The sequence below is a fragment of the Morone saxatilis genome, unplaced genomic scaffold (genome assembly GCF_004916995.1).
Source record: "Morone saxatilis isolate NCDOM2014 unplaced genomic scaffold, NCSU_SB_2.0 Contig18, whole genome shotgun sequence".
NCBI classification, from domain to species: domain Eukaryota; kingdom Metazoa; phylum Chordata; class Actinopteri; family Moronidae; genus Morone; species Morone saxatilis.
The window spans coordinates 21,488,926-21,515,504 of record NW_023339740.1 but is presented as its reverse complement, the minus strand read 5'-3'; the positions used below and the strand labels follow the sequence as shown (position 1 = coordinate 21,515,504).

Sequence of the window (26,579 nt, the reverse complement as noted above, 5' to 3'; positions counted from 1 at the left end):
CTAAACAAATAAAATTTAATTGAATTGAATTGAATTACTGTGTCTCTAACATCTGAGGAACTCCTCTTAGTAAACCTACTTCTGTCCAGTGAAGGATACAGTTCTCATCACCTGTCCGGTTCCTGGGTGGCCCGGGCATGTTGAGGAGGACTAGCTTGGCCTCTGAGGACTTTTTGATGATGACTTCATTCAGCCGGAGCGCTGTGTGCATACGTCGCACATTGGACTGGTTCCTGAGTGAAGACAAAGCAACAGAAAACGTGGTCAAACTATTGATTAAGACCTGGGTATGTGATTTTTCAAAGCATGTTGTGAAGCATTTATGATACTAAGCTGTTTGAGGTGACAGATGCTCATTCACACACAAGTATTCAATCTTCAGCTGCTCATGTGGCCAACTTGGTCAGTATGAGATGTGAATGGACTGAATGAGGATTATAGGGACTTCAATACTTACAGGTTCTCCCACTCGCTGCAGCATGGCAGGAAGAGAAACACATGACAATCAGTACTAAACTATGAATGTTTTTTTTTTATGAACCTAATTCCAAATTCAAAAACCTTATAAATCCTTTAGCAGCATCCTCTCTCTCTCTCTCTCTCTCTCTCTCTGTGCTTTATTGTACAGAAAAAAAGACTGCGGAGACTCAAAGCTCTTTTTGTCAGGAACAAGAAGGTACTTCACCTTTATGACAGGTAAGGGTTCAATGAGCATTTCAAAGCACTCACGGCTTCATGTTGAAGATGTCTTTGATGCCCTCTGGGGTAGCTGCGCCAGGCGGCTTGGCTGGCTCGCCATCACACTTCTCAGTCCAGGTCATCTGGACCTGCTCTCCGGGGCTCTTAGCCCCCTCCGCAGGGGTCAACGGGGTGGCCGGTGTTACGGGGCTGGTTGGGGTGGTGTTGTCGTGGATGAGCTGGACCTGGGCAGGGGGGGACACAGGGGAAGAGGCCGACTTTGACTATGAGACGAGAGGAAAAGAGGACGGATGTGGATTTACATGTACATTACAACATGGAAGGTTGAAAGAGTCACGATTGAGGTGGAAATGTGGGAATGCAGGTAAAGTCACAGAGAGCCACAGTGTTTGAAAGGGGGGGAGGAAAGAAAAGTGTGATTAGGAAGCCTTACGTTGTTAAGTCTGCATATTATGTGGGTTCTTTTGTTGTAACATTGGTTGTGATTGAGGCGAGAAAAAAGTGAATCTATATTACATTACCTTAAAATTATCCTGCAGTTAGAGAATCAAACCAAATCAGTTCAACAGAAATTTAAAACTGGATGGAAACCCATAATTGCTCCTGGGTGCCGCAACATTTCCAATGTGTGTGTAAAAAAAACTGAGTGAAAAAATAATTTTCCCATTGGGGTCTGCTTCTTCTGCTTCTCCTTCCCCTTTATTATAGAAAGTTTTAGTATTTCTATCACACCACACTACTATTCTTAGTTGTGCTTTACATTATGTTGTGTTCTACTATATTGTCCACTTTTTGTTTATCATTTGGATTCTTTTATAACTAAAAACCTGTGTTTCTGGTTGTCATACAAACAGACTTTTCACTTCAAGCTGAGGTCAACTGTGGTCTACCTCTTCCTCAGGCTTCTCCTCCTTGCTGGCTGCCGGCGGGTCCTCGGTCACACTCAGCTGGGTGGTCACAGCGGCCGGGTTCTTACGGCGGATAGACCCGCGGGATGAATCAGTAATACTCTGGATCTGTAGAGACACAGATGAAGCAAAGATACAATATTCATTGCTCAATATTCATGACAAGCAAGGTTCAGGGATGTGTTTTTACAAGACATTTATTTACCGTATATCACCTCAATGATTAAAAAAAATAAATAAGCAGGCGATCAAAGTTCAACAAAGAATGTGGAGTAGGTAATAATAGTATGAGATCAATATCATTTATTTTCTGTCAAAACACCATCATGCTGTCATGCACAAAAGCAAAGCAGTTGCTGCTGTGGCTGTACTCAACACTGAGAGAAAGGGTAAATATGCTGTCCCACTGCTCCGATTTAACTGTAGATATGCTTTTGTCCAGAGGGGCTAATGTGTCATGTTAAGTCAAGTCAAGTTAAATCATGCCAAGCCATGCCAAGTCGACCCATCAAGTCGTGTCAAGTTAACATGTGCACCTTTGAGTGAATTTCAAAACAACAAAACTTTGGCATAAACAAACTTTTCTTACCTCTCGTTCACGCTCGTTCTTAGTCATTTTGATCTGTTTAAGCATCTGCGATCGTTGTTCCATCACCAGGGTCTTCTCATAAGTGTAGGCTGAGATGTCGCTGTCATGCTAAGATGAAAGAAAAAAGACGTTTTTTCTTATTATCCGCGTTGTTTTTGGTGCTTTTTACGTTCATTTATCAGTATATTCATTTCAAACCCCTCATGTGTAATGCTAGTCCACTGTTACCAAAACTGGGACGCATACCCCCCAATTCCAATGTTGGTAAGGTGCCAGGGGGAGGAGCTTTGGCTGAAGCTTACTGATGCCTTAACACAATGTATTTTATTCTTGCCACTGGGACTGACGTTTTTCTGATATAGGTGCTTACAGGTATTTCAAACTTCAGTCTGGTCTCGAGAAAACTCACCATTTCCACAACTTCCACCATGGCGTCAATACGGAGGTGATAGAGGAATGTGGTCAGGTCCTTTTTCATCTGGATGCTGTTATCGTCCATCTGGGCCACAGTGAAGATGCGCATCTTGCACTTCCTCCAAACCTGAGTAGCAGAAACAACACTGCTGACATATCGTGTTCTGTGGCTACTTTATTTAAGTGTCTACTGTTCAAAACTACTGAAAACTACTACTTGAGCTGCATCTGCCTGCAAACTGAACTTAACAGAACATTGTATGTGTATATGATGTCCATCGGGCAGGAAAGTGTTTATTTTGTCTGAATTTGTTTACTTTTTATACTGAAATATGTTTGTAATGTTTTAGTTTCTAGTATTAACTGTTGCACAGTACCTTGTGCTGGCGGAGGAGGAAGGGAAGCAGCATCAGCATGCCTCCATCATGGACGATCCACCACACGTCAATGTGACCCTCGGTGAAGCGCTCTCCATTGGACGGGAAGGCCGCGATGTTCTTCGGGACAAGCATAGCCAAGTGAGCAGCGGTTGTTTCTCTGACCAACTCTGCAGAACAGACACACACACACCGAGGGAGAATTGTTAACCGAACTACTTCTACTAACTGTCTTCATTAGATAAACTATTATCACAGGATTCACTTAAATGTTTTACATGTTTTGGACTTTGTTTTTTCATGACTTTCCTGATGTAGCTAATTGGCTGTAGTTGAGCTTAATGGAAGCTTTGACACTGATGTTTTTCTGTTTATGTTTGTCTTCATTTTTGCTTGGAACTGGCTTCTTCCTTGTCAGTTTTTGTTGCTGCATCATTTGACATGAGTAATTCTGCTGTCCATCAAATATTTCTTCTTTTCTTTCATGGTGTACTCATATTATTCTTTTCACTTTTCCCCTAAACAGAGAGGTTAAATAGCAGGATGAGTGTCTGAAAAGCTGGAGCTGGTAGGGATTTTGTCTTGCTGAGATGCTTCAGCAGGACAATGCTAGACATAAAAAGAGTTTGAAACCTACGGTTTTTGATGGCAGAGAAGTGCACCACTCCAACACACTAACCCAAAATCTGCCTAAAGCGAGAGATTTCAGCATTTTTTAAATGGATTATTTGTTTATTTGCTCTCCCAGTGACCCACCAACAAAGTTCCTCCAGGTCTGGTGCTCATCTCCCTGCTTCCAGTTACGTGGCCAGGATACAAGCAGAGCATTATGTTTCAGGCCTCCTAGCCCACTGGCCTGGAGGAGGTGGGAGGTGGCATCACGCAGGTTTGAGGACACGGTCACTTGACAGAAGCCCTTCACCTTCTCAGTCTCCATCAGTTTACGCAATGCCTACAAAGACAAGAGAGAAAAACTGTTACCAAAGTGCAGACAACAAGTCAAAGGCTAGCCTAGTGCAAGACTCAGCTTCACAAGTTGTTACACGCAAGTACATTTATATAGGATTCAGATTCTTCTGATTAAATACCATTGCCATTTTTATGTAGTCAATAAGAATTTGGTTTGGTGAGAAAAACAAGAAGAACCATAAGGACATGAAAGTAAATTAGGTGATAAGTAATAATTAAAACAAGCATTCCCATGGGGGTGCTATCAGTACCACAACCATCTATGGTGTATACCAATGTATATATAACCTTACAGTGTACAGACAGGAGTAATAGCAGCACATAAAGGATTTAAGAGTTAAGGGCAAGAACAGCTTCTGGGTAGGTGCTGTTGCAGAACACGGCTGTCCTAGTTCTTTACCTTACTTTCAAAAGAACGAAGGATGTTTAAAAGATGGTTAGCAGAGTGAATAATATTGTGTCCTTAATATCCACATATTCATACATTTGTACATTGTACACTACACAGAACACATGTAGACAAATCAGGGGATCAAAAGCAATGTCTGTTCCAATATATACTTAAAAGTGGGCCTGGATTTTAAAATAAATGTCACCTTTTGACTGTGATAAGTATGTCAGATATGTTCAATTCTGTGCCAGCTAGCTCGACATGGTTTCTTGTCTGTGATCTAATTTAATAAAACACATTTTCTTCCACAGAGGAACAGAATTTGAAAGAGCTTTCTTTTTTATTTTCATTGAGGCTCCCTACCTGCTCTGCACGCTGGGTCTGGTCGTAGTTCTCCAGGTAGCTTCCCACTAGAGCTGTTCCAACAATGGTCAGACCTTTGCCTGCCTTCAGCTGGTTAGTCAGAGACAGCAGACGAGGCTGCTCGACGTTTTGCTCTGTATCTGTACTAACCAGCACAAGCAACTGGGGCCTGAGGAGAGGGAAGAGCAGAGGGGAGAGAAAGTGAAAACACAGGGCAGAAAAAAGTAGAGCGAAACAAATACAGGGCAGGGAGAGCGATGAAGAATCAAATAAAGTCATGAGGGAAGAAATGGCTGAGTGTGCCAAGTAAAAGTCCTAGTTGGGAAAGAGAGACAGGGAAAAACAGCATGTGAGGTTGATGTGTTAATATAAATTCAAACACTTGACTGCGATGAGGAGAATCACATTAAGTGAGAATGGTTAAACGTGTACAGACAAGTTGTTAATTTCTACATTAATTACATGCAGGATAAAACAACAATGTGTGACCAGTGTGTGATTGTGTCATACCTCCAGTTCTTGGTGTGCGGGGGACCTTCCTCCAGCCGCATGAGAGCGTAACGTGCAGCGCTCAGAGACAGACCTCGTATCCCATCACCCCACTCTTTCTCCGCACTGTGACACAGACAAGAGCCAGTCAATATTTGCCGGTCAAAACAATTGTTTTGCAGCTTCATACTAGATTAAAAATTAACAGTGACACAGTCAGCACACTGAAACAAATCTACTTTTAGACGACAGTTTGACATAATGCAATGTGATTAAGAATTAGGCATCATTGGTAAATGTCAAGTTAACATGATGTCACTGACCACAGGGAATCACAGCACTTAAATACTTGCATTGCTCTGTGCCACTCATTATAAGCATGGATGGATTACTGAACGGGCCTAGCAGACACAGGCACAGGGGCCAGAGGGTTCAGGGGGCCCCTGGGCTAGAGCCTCCGTTTGAAGTGACTGATCAGTCTTTTAATACTAAAATCTGTCAGCCAAATACAATCGAAAAGTTTTTTTTTTTTTTTTATCCTTTAGCAGGAGCTGCACAGTTTAATGAGGCTTGAGTACAATTTCAATAAAAGACAGTAAAATTAGTGAAGCTATTTAAATAAACAGGTTTGAAGAGACACGAAACAACTACAAAGAGAGATAAAACAATTACAAACAACATAGCTATAGTTTCTGAACAAACAGCAGCACCTGAGAGTTCTGCTTTATCTACAAAACATCACTCAAAGAGAAGCAAAATGACTATTACAGCTACATCATTTGAGTCTTTGGGGGAGGAGGGTGTTGTGCTGACTGGCCCGTTGTCTTATAATCTGCCCATAATTATAGGGAGGACATTATGTGTAACACATGGTATCTGCCTGTTTTCTACAGTGCACCAAGTAGTTTACTTGGAAATTAACACTCTTACATGACTATAACCAGACTGTTGTTATAACCAGAAACACGAATTTCTCAGAATTTGAAAAACAGAAAACTCTTAAAATACAGTATATAACAACACACACACACACACACACACACACACACACACACACCAACACACAAACACCCAAACACCAGCAAAAGCCAAAGGCAGCCAACGAATCCAATCTCTCCTGGGGTTGCGCTCCACTCACCCTGCGAACTCGATATACTTGTAGATAGAGCCGGCAATCACCATGGCGACGATGGCGTAGTACCAAGAGCAGATGAACATGAGAGTGAGACACAAGCTCATCCCCAGGAAGGACAGAGTCCTGTAGAGATGGATAAAGAGATAGACAGAGACACAGAGAGACACAAACAGTAAAGCTAGAGTCCCAGAGAGACTAATTTAAAGACAGAAAACATATTTAAAATACAGACATTCAGCTGCTATTTTTCTCAGTAGCTGCTGAACTGACCAGTGGTAGAACTTGAAACGGGGTCTCCAGTTTGGAGTTCTCAGCAGCGTCTGCAGAGCACAGGCCAAGTTCACGAACATGTAGCACATAAGGAAAAACCTGCAGGAGACACACAGAAACAAATAAACTCAATTTAAACTGCAACACAGTAGAGTGATTTCACCCTCAATGCACTCCAAGGAGTATGTCGTCTCAATATCTGTCACATTCACTGGTATTTATATGTATTACCAAAGCAGAAAAGCGGCCTGCCCTTTTGTGTGATGAGCTAAATCCTGAGATTATAAAATTTGGCATTTGCATCGTTTAAGGAATAGCGGGGGACTGGCTGCTCTGAAATCTCCCACTGTTGGTTCTTGAAAAAGGGCAGTGAATTAAGAGAGTTTGTTTCAGTTCTCACATGGAGAGGATGGGAGCCACTGCATCGAGGGAAGCAATGAGGATGCCGCTCTCACAGATACAAGCTGTCAGCAGGAGGGACCATGTGGGTTCTCCGTTGGCCTTTCCATGGCCAAAGATCTGCGGGGACAGCACAGAAACATATTAACACCACCGTTTTTTAAGAGTAAGTCAGCTTGGAGTGCTTATTGCACACAGTATGTAAAATCATTAGGAAGGAAGGGGAACATTATGAGTGTAAATAATTAGGCAGACTGACCCGAAGGGCGGGCACGATGTTGTCCTTGGCGATGGCTTGCAGGAGACGAGGAGCTCCGGTCAAACTCTGCAGCCCTGCCCCGCAGGTGGAGAAGAAGGAGCCAATCACAATCACCCATGGTGATGGCCAAGCTAATGTGCCAATCACCAAGTTCCCGTGGACTCCCTCCCCGAACCTTAAGGAGATGGGAAAAGGTTGGAGATGTGTTTTTTATTTTGTTCATGTTATTGAAGCAATAATCAGTTATTATTATGAGGTTGTTTGTTTTGACTCATCAAGATAGGACTTACTTGTCCCTGAGGACCACACCCTCGATGCAGGCACCAAACAGAACCACACTGGACATGTCTAAGAATTTATGGCTCAAGAAAATAAAAGAATTTCATAGACAGGTGTCATGTTTTTAAAATAGTGCACATTTGAAATATTTTCTAGCATGAATGCTCCTATGATGAGACATGTTTAGTAAATGACAGGAGTTGATTATAAAAATGATAAACCTTTAAACCCTTTAAAAATGTACTTAATGATCTGATAAACCAATCAACTACATTTGCAGAGTAAAGACAATCAATTTTGTTTAGGATAATATCTCAGAGATCAATGACATTGTAACTAATATCCTTCTTCTTTATTAACTCATGATTGCACAGGCAGCCCGGTGATGTGATTAGACGTCCTAATCACATTTGTTTGGACCCCAAGCTGATTACTCCAAGAAACATCGAAGACATTCAAGATGGCTGCTTCAGAGTCAGAGGCCTGTGATAACATCTCTCTTGAAGTACATATGTATATAGCAGCCAAATAATGTTTTAGTTGATAATTATGGATATAAGAATCCTCAATTTAAAACTTTTGCACAGACAAATGTCATTAAAACATAAGAATGTGAGGAGGAGGAAATTGGTAGCGCCACATGTATCAGCTGTTTCCCAAACACACGTCACACCACTTTTTTTTTAATTTTTAAATATTTATATTACCATGTACCATAGTTATGCTAGCATCTTTTACATATATAAACATTCTGGAAGAAAAAAGAGCTCATATTGAACCTGTTGCACCAAACTGACTCAGCAGCCACGCCACCATGATCGAACGAGAAATGATAACGAGAAAGAGAGTCAGCGTCCACTCCCATGAATGACACGGACATACTTTGGTCCAATCTGACAAACAATGCAGTCCCACTTGTGAAAAACAGACTTGTATTGTAGCAGTTATGGCCTTTCACAGTTTAAAACGTTGACCTTTAATTATCATGCTCCCTGCAGGCCAATCAGTGTGTTTTTGTTGCAGCAGAGCAAAGCACCACAGTGCATCATCCCTTCAAGTCCTGTCAACATTGGAGCAGTGGTGTCTGACATAACATCACTGAGCTTAAAATAACATTTGAGTGACTATCTGGCTGGAATACTTTAGGTCTTAATTAGGAATTATGTAACAAACAATCCTGGCGAGTATATCTAACTTATGGTGTCCTCTCTGGGTTGATCAGTAGGTTTTAACTTATACAATCTTCTACTGATATAATATTTGGCTGAAAACTGGCATTTAAACACTTAAAACTTTTAAACTTAAAACTGTGCAGTGACCGTTGTTATCCTGCAGGGGGCAGTAGTAGGAGGATACAGACAGTGGAGGTGGTGGTGATGGCTGCAATGGTTCCAATGGGGATTGATTTCTGGGCATCACGCAGGTCTCCGGAGCGGTTGGAGCCAGCCATGATCCCTGAATAGATAGTCGAAACAAACGTTATCAAGGTCAAGGAGATTTACACACATGCAAACACAGGGGCGTGTTAGAAGCAGCAGAATATCGATCAATTCCTTTACATCGATAACACAGAGGTGTCATACAGAAAGCTGTTTCTGTAACCTCTGAGTGCTAACAATACAAACTGTCACCCTAACATTAATAAATCATTTAATTAATACAAATCATAGGAACAGTCACAGTCACCTGTCACAGAGGGGAAGTAGATGCCGACCAGCAATGTAAAAAAGCTGGTGATGTCGGCCAACACGTAGCGGTTTGAGTTCGTCAGAGGGTCGTCCTGGTCTTCCGCTGAGTCCATGTTCTGTCTGGCAATCAGGTCCCCCTTCTCATAGTAGGTTCCGAACAGGTTCTCTGGATGGGTGAGAAGGATGAAGGGAAGAAAAGAGTGAATTGAGTGAATGTTTCATGAAGACAAAACCAAATTTTTAAAAAAGGACATAAACAAGCTTTTATTCCAGACTGCCACCTAGTTAATGTAATTTTAGATTGCATTTTAATTCAAGTGAACACTAACAGGTTTACTTTAGCTCTCCAGTTATCAATAATTTCTACTTTTACATAGTAACTTTGATGCTCTTAGGTTTGTGTTACAATAAACGATAAAGAGACACACTCCAGATGTTATTTTGTAGTTTTGGGCTAAATTAGACCCGTGCTTACGGCTCCAAAAGACCTGGGCTAACTTTGGTTGATTATTTTACAACAGTGAATCCCAAAGTAGATTTAATGTGGTGTGTTTGACACTAATCAACAGATTAGTTATTGGTGCAGCCAATTCATTTAGGAAGTCTTTGATTAACTGTGACATTAGTGTCTTTTTTAGTGCAAAAACATTACATCTACTTTGAGTTAATGTTCTTTTGAGGGGGTGAATACTTTTTATAGGCACTATATTAATCATGCGCTCTTAACCAAATGTTATGACATTTTAATAACAGAGTAATAATATATTAAAGAGGCCATATTACGATCTATTCAGGTCATACATTGATATTGGGTTTCTACTTGAATGGGTTTAGATTCTTTAATGTTCAAAAAACACATTATTTGTCATCCTGTTTCGGATAAACTTCAAAGGGAGGAAACCTGCAACACTCAGTGTAAACATATCATTACTGTACAGTGGTTCAAAATAAGCCTGAGTGTACAAAATTTTGTCTGGTAAAAAATTATCCAACTGGGGCTCAGTAATGTAACGTGGTTCTCTCCTGCAGCTTGATTACTGTCAGTTTAGTTTGAACAAAGTGGATCTAGGGAATTATTTGTTGACTGTCTGGGAATTAATAGGGTTAATGTTGCTTGGAGGAAGGTATCAGGCTTAAGTCCAAATGCAAGTCGAGTAAAATCAAGTCTTAAGTAATCAAATTGGTGAATCTGACTTGAGTCCACATCTCTGCAAATTCCCATATCTTCTTTTTACATAAGAGATATAAAAAGACATTCTCATCCAATTTATCAAACTCAGTAAATGTTTACTCAAAAGTATATGGTTAAAACAAAATATATGTCACTCATATATATAAAATATATCAGTTTTCCCTGCAAAAAAACTGCAGCCACTTATTCACACTGTTATGTTTCCCCATTTGACAGACAACAATGCAATTTGGCAAAGCTTTTTTCCTTTGAGGAGAAAAAGCCACCAGTAAATTGTCACAGCAACATGTTAAGACAAGAGACAGAAAGAAATACATATTTGTGTTCTGCACATAGATGTGTGTACTTGTGTCCTCACTGTATAAACATTATACAGATCCAAACCGGATGAACCAACCTGCCAGAATTCCACTGGTGACCCCCGGGATGCCCTGGATCTGAGACACATTGTTGGCTGTGAAGTACTTGTCGCAGGTAGCATTGAGGAGAGGTGAGTCACAGAACATGCTCCACAGCTGGGTGGTGACTGTCCCATTAGCTGTCTCAACGGTCTTGGCACACACATCAAATGACTTCCACACTAAAGTGCGATTGCCCAAGAGACACACACTGGAAGGAAGAAAAGCACAAATGCTCTGTCAGAGAATTGTTGTAGTGGCTGTTGTGTGTGTTTGGTGTTAACAATTTGTTTTGACTTTTTTAGTAAAGATGCATTATCTTAAATCACAAGATTTCACACATTCTTCCCACAATTTGATTAGATTATATCCAGCACAACAACAGCCCTACAACTGTAAATAGTAAAAAGTAACTAAACTGATTTCAGTAAGTACTTAGTTGAATAATTTTTGTTTTTGTTTTTTTGCAATCTCACCAGGGAGCATTGATTTTGTGATGTGACGTCTAGGTTCAAAATGTGTTAAAGTCAGGTAAAAAGTAGATGTCTGGGTTATATACAACTGTTGACTCATCAGCATCTTAATGACGCAGGTTCCACCTAACAGCACACTGAAACAATAAAATTACTGGCAACCTAGTTTAGCTCAGTTTTAACCTAGAAGTCTTTAGACCTGCAAATCAATCAATTAGTACTTAATTGGGAAATAAATTCCATTAAAATACTGCAGTTTTATTAATTCCCAAGCCTTGAAATCAGTGCAGATTGTAGTTATAAACCTAGACTGTGTGTTTGTATATTAGCTGTGTATTGTATGTGCCCAGATGTGTTTCTTTGCCTGGCTGTCAGGGTTATGCATATACTTTGTGGCCAAGCTTATATTCTGTTGGACTGGTCACTGCTTACGGGAATATGGGAGGCTCGACGGCGGTCTTGATGACTCCGGCGTAGACAGCCAGGATGGAGAGAATGACGCAGGCCAGAAACACCAGGGCCAGCTTGTTGACGTACTTCACTCCGACAAACACCACCGTGGCCATGGAGGTCAACAGGATGGTCCCGTACACGCGCATGTTGTTCAGAAGGGCAGCCTCTGCCTCGGCACCCTCCAAGCCTTCCAGGGGAAAGATGGCTGCTTTTGGTGCTATGTAGATCTGAAGTAGAGGGGTTATATTAGTGTTTGTTTTCCCTGTTTATATCAAGGGAAAGCACAGCTACGTTTTTCTCATAAAAGTTCCATACAATCTCAGTTTTGCTCAAGGGCATCTTGGTGGTAGTTGTTTAGGGAGTGTTACTCATCCATTATCCCTCCTCACTTTTCCCCAGCCTGTCTGGGGATTTAAACTGGCAGATTTCAGGTCATGAGTCTTCTCCTCTAGCTTATTGTTTACTGCTGAATTTAATAAATCTCACCCTGGGTAAAAAAAAAAGCTGAAATATAATAAAAGAGAGGTGAGAAAAGCATGAGGTAAGTGAGGAGGACAACTCTGTGAAGTGTGAAAACATGTGATGCTCACATTAACAGTCCTCTACTGGAGCTCGGAGCAGCACATATAATTCTGCTCTGCTATTTTAATTCAGCTTAATTAAAGAACTCAAGCATGGTATTAATATTTGAAATGAACTGCCATTATTACACTTTTACTACGGGTCAATCTAAAAATAGTCCCATCATATAGAAAACGGTAAACCCCCTAATTAGCCCGTCAGTATCTGTCATCAGCTTTAGATGATTCATCGCGAAGCTGTTACATAAGCACGGGAATATCTTCTTTTTTAAATAATCATTTGGTTTCCACCCAAAAACAGTTAAATCACCATACAGTGGGAATAAAATTGACAAGAACGAGCAGGGAGTCATGGCTCATTACGGCCATTTGGCTGGAGAAACTGATCGGATGCTAAGAACAGCATATCACTAGGCAAACAAATCTCCTGCTTCACTGTGAACTGTTCATGCTTCCTAAAATAGCAGCATCAGTTTGTGTTCTTGGCTTGGGTGGAAGGATGAAACATATTCAAATCAGCCTTCTCCAGATCCACTCTTTACAATTCTGCAGGGATTGTTATTTTACAATGGAAACTAAGCCAGCTTTGACCCAGAAGACAGAATTAACCTCCAGGCATGATCAAACTCTGCATATCCATTAGAGGCATCCAGAAGGAGAATAATGGAAGAGTAAAAAAAAAACCACACTGGTATGTTGATAACAGTGGACCAAAGTGATGAGAGCTGTTTCAAGGAATGGTCTTGTTACTTTGCGAGTGTCTTGATCGCTCGCTAATGCAGTATTTGCATAATTACCCAATAGTCCATGCAGCATGGGGGACTGCAGTGGAAGAAATGTGGAATAAAAGGCTGAGGAGGAGGAGGAGGAGGAGGAAGAAGAGGAGGAGGAGGAGAGGAATGAAGATCGAGATGAAAGATCCCTGCATTTCATCAACTGATCAGAATTCACGTTGAAGAACACACAGCTTGAGAAAAAATAGCTTCAAAGAGCAATGAGGAGGAAAATAAACTGAAGGGGAAGAACTCAATGTGGCACAGAGCGCTGCTGCGTACTGTTCCATTTCTGAAGGGAGAACAGGATTTCTTTTCTTTTTTTCACTTTTCCAATTCACCGTTAATTTCACTGCACTGAAGATTCAGTGTCTGCAGCAATCAGGCAGCACAGCAATTTGCTATCAAGGATTTACACTGATACCAAAAGCTCTTCCTGGATTATATTCTGCCTAATTAGCCTTTCATAAAAACCTATTAAAGACACTGTGCAACAAAAAAAATTACATTTTCTGAAAAATAATCCTGTCTTTGTGTAACTTGTTCAGTTCTCTTGTTGGATGCTAAATGTGACGAAAAAGGTCGTTCTTGAATATTTTAAATCTTCGGTTTACTCTCCTGTTAAAATATTTTTGATGATTCATTTTTAAATTGGGGATTATACATACTATAAATGTATTGGCTGACCCCAGCCCATGGTATAAAACTGCACTTGACTCAGTCTTCGTAAGAGTTCACAAAGCGATGTCATGGATCAGAGGAGTGTGTTTGAAGAGTGTGGTTGAGGAGACATCAGTGATTGATTTTTGAATGCCTCTGTACTGCTAGTTTTGTTTGGCTCCTTGCCTCATGCCATTGAACCATTTCCAATATTGGCACCAGTTTCCCTTGGGCCAGAGCAACATGGAACCAAATCTTTTATGTATTACTTGCATAATTTAATCAAGAGGTCATTTTAAATTGTGACAATGCTGCACTCGCTGCACAGTGACATCGCCTTCCTCTTGAGAGTAGCTTTTGTGTTATCACTATGACAAAATTGTCAAAGTATGTGTTTATTGTGGGGGAAGGAAAAGCTGTGATTTGACTGGTCATCCTCTACTAACCTGGCAAAGCTATCCAATCATTTTCCCTTTCAACATTATAGATGAATTAGCTTGAAATGTCAAGTAGGCTGAACAAAAGAGACAGTTGACAGTTTGTCTCCTTTACTCACATCAACATGAACCCACTCACTGGGCTGTCACTGGTCTTTGTGTCTAATTTCCAGTCTGAGAAAACATGGCAGCTGTTCTGGAAATGTTGTCAAATTTTTCACCAATTATTAGCAGAGTCATTCTTAGAATTAATCTGGGGCGAGAAATAGGCCATAGAGGTGCAGAGAAATGCACCAATTTAGATCTAAAATGCCTAATTTGTTATCAAGATTGAGTAATTTGCAGGATGAGTCCCATGATCATCTGAATATTTACTGATTGGTCCGACATTCTTGGCTGAATCAACTCTGGACTGGATGTTTGGTGCTAATTCTTGAACATACACATTCATAGTCACCAAACTCAATGAGTGTGGCATCAAAAATCATTAAAACAGACGCCCTGATGATAACAGTAAAAAATACGAGAGAGGAGTAAAGAAGATGTTTCTCACCAAGAGGAGCTCAATCGCTCCCAGGATGTACATGGCTCCAGCATAGGTGGTACCCAGGTAGAAACATATCCCCACTGCTCCCCCAAACTCAGGGCCCAGCGAACGGGATATCATGTAGTAGGAGCCTCCAGCTGCACACAAACACAGCAATGTTAACAGAAACACTCAGAAATAGGTGTGTACGGTGTTTGTATGTAGGTACGTATTTGATTTAAATGCAATATACATCCTCTTTTAATGTGCAAATTTATCTGCACATTACTGTCCATTATCTAAGAGATACACAACAACTCGTTTGATTCAAGTTTGATATTTGAGTGCCATTTTGGCTATAAAAAATTTACGAAAAAGTTAATTCATTTTTGTTTCATATTCTACTCTTAAGCCTTATAATATAAAAATGAATAGCAAATGCCTATCGTGTTACCAGAGCCACATATAATGTCTGACAATAGTTGAACTATCAGCCACAAGCAAAATGTTGAATTTACAACAAAGAAAAGCAAAAAAATGTTTGCTATTTTTACTAAAATTATTAATTGATTGTCACACCTGGATCTTATTATGATCACCTCACTCATATTCTTATAGACTGGTATTAGTATTTGTGTAATTGTTCAAATGTTCTTTTGTCATTGGCTGTAATTTTGGTTATGATGTTTTTATCAGTGCTTTTATTTCCTAATGGTAAAAATACATTAACAGAACATAGATAAATAGACCTTAATCAGCACTTTGCAGCAGCATCAAGGCTGGTACTAGTTATAACAGAGACAGTTATAATTGGCGTACACTTCCACTCTTCACCACAAGCCTGTAATTTGCTCTGACCCCTGCTGTATGCACACCAACTGGTAACACGCAGGCCATCATTACTATATAAACTCGCATTATAAAATAAAGCTACACTGCATAATGTGTACATTAATGTGTCTGCATACAGATACAAACACATTATTTCAGTTTTACATGTCAGGCATTTGGCTGTTGTTTTATTTTGTGTAAATAACATTGTGTGACAACAAGTTAAAGTGCACAAGATCCCAGACTAAAGCTTTAAATGTTTCTGGGGATATCAAGCTGCGCTGGGTGTAATGTGCCAAAAGCAATCAGTGAAAAGAGAAATTTAGAAGCGGACAGACTCAAACAGTGATGACTGTGTGGTGCCAGCGTCTGCTCACCCACCTGGCACTACTCCATTGGTAGCGATGGCACTCATCGAGATGGCAGTCAGCATGGTCTACACAGAGAGGGAGGGGAAACGACAGAGGAGCAAAAAAACGAGAATTAAATCATATTTATTTATTCTGCATAATACTGTGAATATGGAGAGTTGATTGCTGAGTTTCTCATCCTAAAATCTGTTAAAACACATAATTGATGGTTTTCTTTCATAAAACATTAATGAAAGTGAAGAATAGGTTTCCATTGGTAGACATAACAACGTTTATAGTCAATATATCTTAACTAATAATTTCAAACAATTCAAAAAGGGAGAAAAAGACAGCCTACAGCCATGCTAGCAACTCTGTGAAGCTGCACTCCGGCAAAGTGGTGCTTTGCTAATTTGCTAAATGCTAATGTCAGCAAGCTAACATGCTAACAGTGACCATGCTGATATGCTAGCAGGTATACTGTTCACCAAGTTAATCCAAAGACTGGAAACATCCAGCCTGGCTCTGTACCATCTTATTTAACCATGTTGAACTAATATTTGATAACTAGCACAGTACAAAGCAGAGCTGAGGCTAATGGGAATGCCACTTCTTTTACTGATATTTTGCCATAACTAACATGATGATAGAAGTTGAAGGAACATCATAGTTGTGACGATATTTCACCTCTCTTTCACCTCATTGTGGCGCTAAAGAAAAACAACTTACCAAAGTCATCTGGGAACCTTTAAAGTACAGTCCTTGTGCCAATCCGCCCAATATATAGGAGAGATATTTCACTAAATACGTAAAAACCTGCTGATGGTGCTAAAAGAAAAGCCAGACGATCACTTCAGTAATTAGGTTTTGTCCTTATGACTCGTCCTAATGTACCAAATTGGATGGCAACACACACGATAGGTGTTGAGATATTTCAGTACATCCATAGAGAACCATACACTGTCTTTAATTTTATGTCATTCGCCATTTAGTAAAAGTCACTTGCACTTTTTTGTCAACTTCAGAAGTTAACTTTCCATATCTTCATTTCCTCCCAGGTGGGTGTCCATCATAACAGCGTCAGGCCTGTGGTATGTAACATCAAAACACCCCCTGACGGAGTTAACGTGAGGACAACACCGATTTACAGCAGTGCAAAATGCTAAAGCTGACTGGTTGTTGATTAGATAAATAATAATGCCACCGGGCTTGTCAACAGCTGTCAGAGCACATTCAGACACCCAATGACAACTCTAATGTAACACGTAGGAGAAAAACACCAGAAGAAACGTAAGGGCATGCTAGAATGGAGATCACTAGTTCCCTGCAACACAAACAGGCAGCCTTCACTGGCCTGCAGAGGAAGAGAGGGAGAGATGAATGCAGCGAAGGGGAAGAATGGGCCAGGAAAAAATGACAAAGTGAGAAATAGAGAAAGAGGTGTGTGTGTGACAGTACAAAGACAGCATAAAGATTTCATCATTCTTTCAAACGCTATTGTTGAATTTCAGAGTGTCTTTTTACATTGTCTGCACATGAAAGAGAGCGACAGAGACAGAAAGAAAAGCATGAGGAGGAGATGTGAGAGCAGGCTGGTAAAAATCACCATCTCCTAAAAACAGCTTTTTCTTTTTCTTTTTCTCTTTTTTACTTTTCTGTAAATACTGCTCACTGCTGTAATTATAACATGTTTCCAATTGAATTGTGTCATTGCTTTCTGTTGTATTTATCATTTAAGTCATTGTTTCAATGTTCAAAGTATGACTTTTTATTGTCCAATGTATTTTAATACAGTTGATTCTAATTCAGCTTCAACCCAGTTTGTGAAAATTATCACATTTACAACAAATGTTGATGGAAGCATTCAGTGTACATTTACAGCAGCAACTGTGGTACAGAAGACAAACTGGGTAATTAAGATGCCCACAGTGATAGCCAACTACTTTATTTTATCTACAGCAACTTTACTGATGAAAACTCAAAGGGAAAAGATGTCACATGAACAGCACAAAAGTTCTTTAGATCTTACAGATTATGAATCAGACGGCTAAGATTATCAAAAAGATAAACAACAGCTGTTAAATGATATAGGATAAGTTTAAGGTAATTTTGAAATTGATTTAATGCTCATAATAAAGTTTCACTTTTTTGACTTAACTTTATTACAGTTTTGTTGTACTGTGTTGTTTTTGACAAATTTAATTCACAGGCACGTTGACTCTAAAATAAAGATATGCCATAATGACAAATCTTTAACCCATTAATGTAATGTAAAGCACTAATGTGAGGTTATATTGCAAGGTTTTACCTGGCTGTTGTTGTCTAGGTGTTGTTTCTCTAGTTTTTAAAGGAAAACCTAACCCTCTTATCTTTATAATTTTATATTCTGAATTATCACAATATAGATTCAAAAAGAAAAATCATAATCTATTGCTTTTTCTCTGTCCACTATTTTCATTGTGGAGACTTAAGAGGCATTTTGTAATTATTATGACAAACTAGTCGGTATCTCAAAAATTACAAATGCTTGTTACCACTGGATTCAGAGCAACTTCAATTTCATAATATGTGCCTTGATCAAAATAATATTAAAAACATATTTTTGTGAATTTTTGCAATTTTAAAAGAAAAACTTTGTCTGCCACATGTCTTAATAGTTTCAACCTCTAATCTGGGGCTTTTCTTTAACATACTAAATATAGCTGTTAGTCATTAATAGGTTAATATGTTAAAAGCCAAATATTGGTCCATAAATTCTTATATTTTGTTAAACTCTCAAATACGACTCCTCCCCTTGTTGTTTTGCATATTAATTTTTATTTTGCTGGTTTCTCATTTTGTGTCCGGTTGGCACATATGTATAACTTTTGTTTATCTGTGTTCTTTACAAGAAAAGTAAATAACTCCTCTTCCCCTCTGATAAAGAAAGCTGACATCCTCAGTGCTTTTGAAAAGGGTTACACACATAAATGAAAGATACTACAACAATTATTACTATCATTAATAACAATGAATTATAATTATTTTCCCTTGCTGTTGTCTAATATTTTTCAGTGGACACTGCGGTGGTGTTCTTGGATGAAATCTCAACATCTTCCATGTTACTTAAGGCACCATTATTTAGGTATCTTAGACCAGCAAGATAAAAAACAATAAAGAGAGCGAGACGTATAATGAAAGTCTGGTGAGTCCCAGCTGGTTATGTTCGACTATCATTATGTCCGTCTCTGTGAAGACTATAATGTGGTTAGTGTCACCTGAGGGCCCGATGGACTGACGATCAGGAGTGAAGAATGAGTGGGACTGGGCTCTGTTCCTCTCTCTAATCTGGTCATAATGAGGCCACAAGCTCTTCTCCCACCACAGCAGATAAGACAGTAATTGTTTAAGTGTTTTATCTGATGTGGGAAGCGGCCATGCAGAGGTAGTCCGTTGCATACTGAGTCAATGAATCACCACACAACTGTACAGGACAGCCACCAGTGGATTTTTAAAATTTAGACTTCCTAGTACAGTCAGATATAGCTGATGTAGTTAACACATGGCTCTGGCTTACATATATTTCAGTAACTGGAAGGTAAAAATGCAATATTATTAGAAAGGTCATATGCTCTTATTCTCAAAAGGCTTCATTTTGTTGTTAAAAAGGTAAATAATTTCAACAGGGGGGTGTCCCTAACCCTCTATCTGGAGTCATGTCTCCCCTAAAATATATTGTTACAGAGATGACTTTGTCTGAAGGTGTATTTTCAGCAGCACAGATGCTAATGAAAGCTCATAGAAACATTATAGAAATGCTACAGGCAGCATTGTGTCTCTATGATCCCTACCATGACAACACATTGCAACTTGTCAGATTAATCATGAAGGTGACACAACTCTATATAGCATATAGGCTTCACTATAGTATATACATTGATGTATGTAGTTTAGAGAATATTATAGATCCAAGATTAAATTTATACAAGGGCAGGACTGAGAGAGAAAAGCACTATTACAAATCTGTCTGCTACTTCAGCACCACGGACAGCACCATGGATTTCAGTTAGGATACTGATATTGGTCGGGGCCATAGATTCCAACTTGCACAAACCTCAGTGAGATAAAGGATCAATGAGTCAGGCAGACTACACTAACATTTCAACTGAGCAACCTTTCTGCCCTTGCTCTCTCTCTCTCTCTCTCTCTCTCTCTCTCTCTCTCTCTCTATCTGCTACCAGGGGATGGAGAGTGGGGATGGCAGGTTAACAAGGGGGATGTTTTTTAATCATTTTACTAACAAGGTGGTAGCCCTTCTCGTGCCCCCTTAAACTGTCTACTGATAAACAGCAATTGTGTTTGTGTGATTGTGCATTGAGTCTGGAGGGTTGTTTGTTCTTTTTTTAGCCTTTCCCGAACCAAAAGCAAAATTAAGAGGAATGGATTAAACAGTGTGTCTGTTTGCTATAACGTAAAAACTACAAACATTAGCATGTCCAGCTAACTTGTGTCCTATCATAAACTGTACACTTTATGTTTACTACCTAGGTCAAACCGGGTCCTAGGTTTGCTATCCTGCTGGGAAGTAGTAGGGTTTAGTTTCGGGGATAATAAATTACATGGTATTGGATCGGTGCACAGACACACATACTCACAGAAAGAAATGAGAAGCACATTGTTCAAAACAATAATTTAAAGGGGCTGCCATTATTAGTGTAAACTTAGAGGATGGTCAGTTTTCTCTATTTTATATTAAATAGATTTAGATTTTTTTATGGTTATTGCCTATTTACCAGTTTTTTTCAGTGTTAACAATGTCTACAAGACATTTTTTTAGTCTGGATCATGACAAGCTCCAGACAGGATGGTAGCAACAGTGACCTTTCAAAACTCACTCAAACATGTTGTCTCTGGTGAAACTGGTAATTTCACTTCTGTCCTCTATTTAATTCCTGATGGTCTCTCCGTCATTTTCCAGCTCTTTTAAAAAAAAAAATGAAATCCTATTTGGTCACTTTACCTTTACTTTTAGCAGTGTCCTAGTTTTATTGCACATGACCCTCTGGGCTGCAGACAGGGCCATTAATACATGTCATCAATCGGCTGCTGTCACAAACACAGAAGATCACTTTGACCGTCCTGCAAAGTTTGCACTCATCTCAAAAGGTCACACTTTGATTTGCTGCCAACGTAAATGGCCTTCAGGAGCGGATATAGTAGATTCAATTTAAGACTAACATTTTTCTCTTCTTTTCTCTTATTTTTTTTCCTTTTTCCAAATGAGTGATAGCCAAAAACTACTTTACCTGATGACCTGATGTGTGTCAGTACCTGATTGGTGGACTGGTACTGGAGGCAGCAGTGATCTGCAGGATGTGCAGCATCTTTTTTCCCACTGACCCACAGCCTGTGGCCTGTTTTTATCGTCCCACTTTCAGGCAGTGCAGGTAACCTAAAACTGTGACGGTTTGAGAGCTTGATAGAGTGTACGCCGTATACTCACGGTGTGCTAACTCTATCTTTCTCTATGAAGCCTGGAGTCTCTGCCTGTACCTCCAAACTCACATGCACCCACACGCCCTCTGGCCTCCAAGCGTGCCAGAAGAGAACGTCACATTATGCGGCCTCGCCATCTGTCTTATTCATGTGAGGTACAACAACAGAAAGCTTATACTGTATATCAGACAAAAGGGATCATTTCCTTCCAAGGCAGTGTGAATGCTAGCAAAACTTGAATAATTGCTAAGCTGAGCCCGAGGAATGTATTTGATGAAGAAGCTAATTTTCATTTTTAAGAAAAGTCTGCTCGCTGATATACCCGCGACACTGACTGCAAAGGACACTTTAGGTCTGTTTCTTCCCAAAGCTACAGACACACTCTGATTTGGCCTTTGGTCGACCTCGGCAGTTGAGCCGAAATTGGTTTTGACAGGAATGGAGTTTTTGCGCTGCCCTGAGAGCGTGCATCATTAGCATGCTTCATTACACAAATGCAGAATAGTTTTGTCGAGTACAACTTCATCAATTCACACACAATGGTAAAGTAGAAGTCTATTTTCAGTGTGCTGTTTATCACTTGAAATCCCTGTGGAAGGTGTACTGTAGAAGGCAAAAGTGTCAGGTGAAGGAGATGGTGGTGATTTTTACTTTCAGACTGACATCGGGGATCGAGACTGAGAACAAGAGGGCGAAATGCAGCTGTGCAAGAGGGAGAAGGAGAGAGGTGGACAAAAATTGGATGTTAGGTGGAAAGAGAGGGAGAGAGAGGCAGAAGAAGCAAAAGAGGAGAAGAGAGAGGAAATAATGAGACAGTAAAATGAAAAAAGGGCTGGAGAAATTGAGGAAGCGAATGAGACTAAAAAATGAAAGGGATGAGGGGAGAAAAGCATCCTTAGCATTTAAATGAGTCACGACAGAGGGCAGACCACCCATCCCCTCGCAGCATTTGGATTCAAGACCTGGAAGTAATGAGGAAGGCCAAACAACAGATGACTTTCCATCTAGAATATTAAACCTCATTTTATCTTGGTGACAAGCCTGCATTCATTATCTGGGCTAAAAATACACACATGCAGCGCATGTTTGAATATACGGGCTCAGAGAACACCGTCTGCAGTCATATACTGAGTTTTAAAATGGTTGTGTGTATAATTTCATGGTTAATGGCATAATGTGTCAGAGCTTTTCTACACAGAGACACATTCCTCGTATAATAATGACTCCCAGAATGTGCTCTGGTTCGGCAGCTCATTAATGCTCTGTCACAATGCTGCGTGACGGAAAAATAAGTGTGTAAGTGTTGGACGGATATGTGCTGCTTGTGATTGAGCGCCTAATGAAAAGTGCTCTGTCAGTGATATCCCATCATGCATTCTTGTGAATAAAACATGGGGTCACGCTGTATATTATCGAGCTTTACAGAATGCGTGATTCCTGCGCTCTTCAAGTCCTGTGGATTTCACTAAGGTGGGGATCACTGTATACATGTATGTACACACATACACACACACACACACACACACACACTCACTCTCTCTCGTGGTGTGTTGCTGGCAACCCCTGGAGGGCTTGGTGGTTATGTGTTATGTAAGGAGCTCAGGAGGAGAGAGGTGGGGGTTTCTCACACACGTTCATGCTCAGGCTTATCGCCCCAGGGCTCTGCAATGAGCACGGTGTGACTGATAAGAGTGTGTGTGTGTGTGTGTGTGAGTGTGAGAGAGAGAAAGATAGAAATGGTGAGAAAAAATTAGCAGGGGAAGGATGGTTAAATACTCACCAGTATAGGACATGTAAAGACACTGTAGTGTGTGCAGGCGGAAGAAATTTAGCATATCTGTGTTTTTGTGCATTTGCATGGCTTCCTGTCAAACTGAGTCTGAACCAGCTTTGATCTTCAAGGCTTTTTTCTTATGTATTTTTTTTTACACTGCACTATTTTTGACGCCAGTTTTAGTATCAAACAGAGCACCATTTTTTTTCAGAAGCGTCAGACTATTTCCTCTTTTAGAAAAAAAATATATCAACAATTAACCTGGAATAAAATGTGTGTTTTTTTCATTCATCATTAATGGAAATGTATTTTAATTAATTAATGCATATTCAACAATTATACTTTTCTAATCTAGAAAAAGAACACAGTAAAAAAAAAACAACAAAAAACTACTGCTCTCCTTCACTTTGCTGTTTTCAAAGCTATCTCTACTGTCACAGAGAAACATGATTGGGAAGCATATTGCCTGTGTGTCTGTGCAGGCAACTTTGCTATGGTTGGGATTTGAGGGGGTTGTTCTATAAATACACTCTGTGCTAGAGGAGAATCTAGGCTGCACAAACAGACATGCCAACATACAGTCCTGCCACAACGCACACTGCACACCAGAGAAATGATACACAACCCAGACAAGCTGACAGACCACACACAGTTTGAATTAAACTGTCCTGTACAACATACATATGAACTCCTTTCTCCTGAATAGATAAAATGTTTCACATTCAGTGAGGAGCCACAATGTATGTTCCCTGACAATCAAATGCACCAAACAAGTCAAACACAATCAATTTGTAACAGCCACTCAGATCACTGACAGCAGCGCTGCCGTTCCTGTGGGACAGTCTTTTGTAATTCGAGTCTCAAGGCCACGACAGGGTGTCAGTCCAACACCAAAGTCACTCTGACACATGACAGCTCCATGGCGCTGACATTAATGGGAACCAGGGAAGATCACAGTGTGTCATCATCCATTTTGTTCTTTTTACAGATTGAATGCGCTTCAATGAGGAATCTTAAAAATACAAGTGGAGTGACGAAAAAGCGGCAACTTGCTTCTTTCTGCATACCTAAAAGGGAACCTTGTTACATGGTACAAGGTCTCTGAAGAGAAGAAGCAACATCATACTTCCCCGATGGGCAGCACCATCACACTGGCTAAAATAAGATAAAACTTCCTCCCCTGAAATGTTGCCTTAATTAGGCTTTGTTTAAAGCAGGGTCAGTATTTTCACTTTAGAAAGTAAAAATAGTTTCTCGAAGGCAATAAAACTCTTATGAGTATGGTATTGTGTGCTCCAAAAGCCTACAGTGCTATTCACAGCTTTGTTCTACAACAATGCATTCATAATGAACCTTAAATATAAAACTATGTGTAGAAAGGAAGGTGGAAAACAGGATGCCTGATGTTTTGGTAACAGTGGTGACTGAAAGCACAAGACTGTGATAATCTATACTTTTCTTGTTGTCAACAAATCACATCAAAAGACCGAAACCAACAATGAATTGATCCTTCTAACAAGTAGTCACAGCCTGATACATGTTTTCCCTTTGCCATAGACCTCCATTGTTGTCCAAAAACTATTAAAAACACATCACTGCGGCACACTGCTGCGTTGATTGACATGTTCCTTCATTACCATGAAAATGGGCTCTGAATGTTTATTTTGAGTCGATCCCACATACACCATCCTGCTGTTGTAAATACTCACTAGCAGCTGAATATAGTCTCCAACAAATGCACCATTTACTCCTTTTGAGTAGTGTGTGCTGAAAACTATAACGCCCCGCTGTTTTAGGAAACTACTCAGCCTTTTTAAAAAAAAATAAATACAAAAAGTGCATAATCGTGACCAATTTTTCAAGATTGAAGTCTTTCAGCGGGAACGGATGGGCTTGTGGCAACAAACACACACTGGTGGTTTCGGTCTTGTCGGGGATTAGGAGTGACAATACCAAAAATATAGAAAATCTTCAGTGTTATCCTTTCATATGAATGTATTGTTAGGAATTAAGTTTTAAGACTGAACTGAATAAACAATGTAAGGTTACAGACTGTGTGCCAATTGTAAAGTCTTACCAATGTAAAAAAGATAAAAGAGACTACAGAAAGGCCAGACAGGATCCTACCTACTGAAAAAAACTAATGTTATTTAAAGTCTGCATTTTAGATACTCTGAAAGACAGTTTGTGACTTTTTGCAGAAGTAAAGTTAAAGAGGGAAGTTAAATTTCAGCTTCAGACAAACTAACCAGGAATGCCAGATTTGTGCTTGGGTATTTTTCTTTGAGACTCCACATGTGAATTTGTGGTACTCATGATTTCATGATAGAAAAACTATCCTTGTTAAACAATTAAGGAAGCATTTATGGATAAAATAACCACATGGGCGTGTACATTTTTAGCTAATCCAGTGAACAAAATACCTGACAAATTGAGGTACTTTATCACATTCATGCAAAAGTCATGTAAAAATGCTGCTCAGTAATTTGCAGCATTGCCTACAATGGCCTTAAGCAGCCAAAAACACAGTACCAAAGTAATGGCTGCGGTAAAAAATGGTGAACAAAATTTCTCATGAGAGCCTTCCCAACCCTTATTTTAATCTAATCCCAGCAGTTCATTAGATTATTTTAATCCACTGTTCTCAATGAAGGTAATAATGGTAAACATCTTTTACTATCGCACTGTGCGACCTTCTGATTTCAGGATAAACCAGGTCAGCCTGCTGCCTCTACCCACAGCGTGCTGCAACCGAAGGGCTTAAATAAAAGTAGGTTACACACTCACTGTGGAACAACAAATGAAGACGATGACGAAAGTCCCAATGACACCTCCGATTCCCACCAACCAGGTCATCCTGAGGAAGAGGATCACGCCGAAGATGTTCTGGATACACGGCAGATAGACGCCCATCAGAGTGCCGAGCTGGGGGGCCTGGAAGAGGATGAGGGAGACGTTATTGGACATTTCGTGGGCCAATAAGGTTAATTAATAAGCTCCATTTTCAACATAAGCGCTCATGATTGTAGCATTTTTTTGACATGACTTGTTATTTGGCATGTACAGTGACACAGTTTGTCCTGCAATTTAGTTTATTGATGAAGATGCGGTTTTAATTTTGAATCCCAGACAGCCATCAGACAACAGAAGGTAAATGTTTAGTTTCACTTGCTTATTTGCTATAAAACTGACACACCAGATGCGTGGCACTCCCTGAATGACTCCTGTTTCACTTTGGGGGCGTCTATGTGAATCAATGAATGTCAACACACCAGCCGTGCATGCTTGGAATCACAGTGTGCAAATTTGCAATAGTTGTCTTGTCTATTTTCTCTCAGGGTCACGTGCAGAGACAACTGAGCACAAATAAAAACACACTACAGATGGTCACACTGCCATTAAGGCAAAACAGACATTTACTTGTAGG

The 26,579-nt window shown here is 39.9% G+C and overlaps 1 protein-coding gene across 1 annotated transcript in view; it reads right to left on the bottom strand.

Annotated features, from left to right (window-relative positions):
• Positions 1 to 26,579, bottom strand: part of slc12a5a (solute carrier family 12 member 5a) — an 89,862-nt gene that overhangs the window by 1,073 nt on the left and 62,210 nt on the right. Inside the window, exons 4-25 of the mRNA XM_035661496.1 lie at positions 25,940 to 26,086; positions 15,935 to 15,989; positions 14,750 to 14,880; positions 11,725 to 11,972; positions 10,819 to 11,030; positions 9,228 to 9,395; positions 8,898 to 8,996; positions 7,553 to 7,610; positions 7,263 to 7,437; positions 7,005 to 7,123; positions 6,605 to 6,703; positions 6,338 to 6,457; positions 5,221 to 5,325; positions 4,711 to 4,879; positions 3,744 to 3,939; positions 2,988 to 3,157; positions 2,606 to 2,737; positions 2,197 to 2,304; positions 1,590 to 1,715; positions 730 to 923; positions 458 to 472; positions 100 to 233 (exon numbers count right to left, since the gene is read on the bottom strand). Coding sequence (XP_035517389.1) covers positions 100 to 233; positions 458 to 472; positions 730 to 923; positions 1,590 to 1,715; positions 2,197 to 2,304; positions 2,606 to 2,737; positions 2,988 to 3,157; positions 3,744 to 3,939; positions 4,711 to 4,879; positions 5,221 to 5,325; positions 6,338 to 6,457; positions 6,605 to 6,703; positions 7,005 to 7,123; positions 7,263 to 7,437; positions 7,553 to 7,610; positions 8,898 to 8,996; positions 9,228 to 9,395; positions 10,819 to 11,030; positions 11,725 to 11,972; positions 14,750 to 14,880; positions 15,935 to 15,989; positions 25,940 to 26,086 — 2,980 coding nt within the window. The remainder of the gene's footprint in view (positions 1 to 99; positions 234 to 457; positions 473 to 729; positions 924 to 1,589; positions 1,716 to 2,196; positions 2,305 to 2,605; positions 2,738 to 2,987; positions 3,158 to 3,743; positions 3,940 to 4,710; positions 4,880 to 5,220; positions 5,326 to 6,337; positions 6,458 to 6,604; positions 6,704 to 7,004; positions 7,124 to 7,262; positions 7,438 to 7,552; positions 7,611 to 8,897; positions 8,997 to 9,227; positions 9,396 to 10,818; positions 11,031 to 11,724; positions 11,973 to 14,749; positions 14,881 to 15,934; positions 15,990 to 25,939; positions 26,087 to 26,579) is intronic.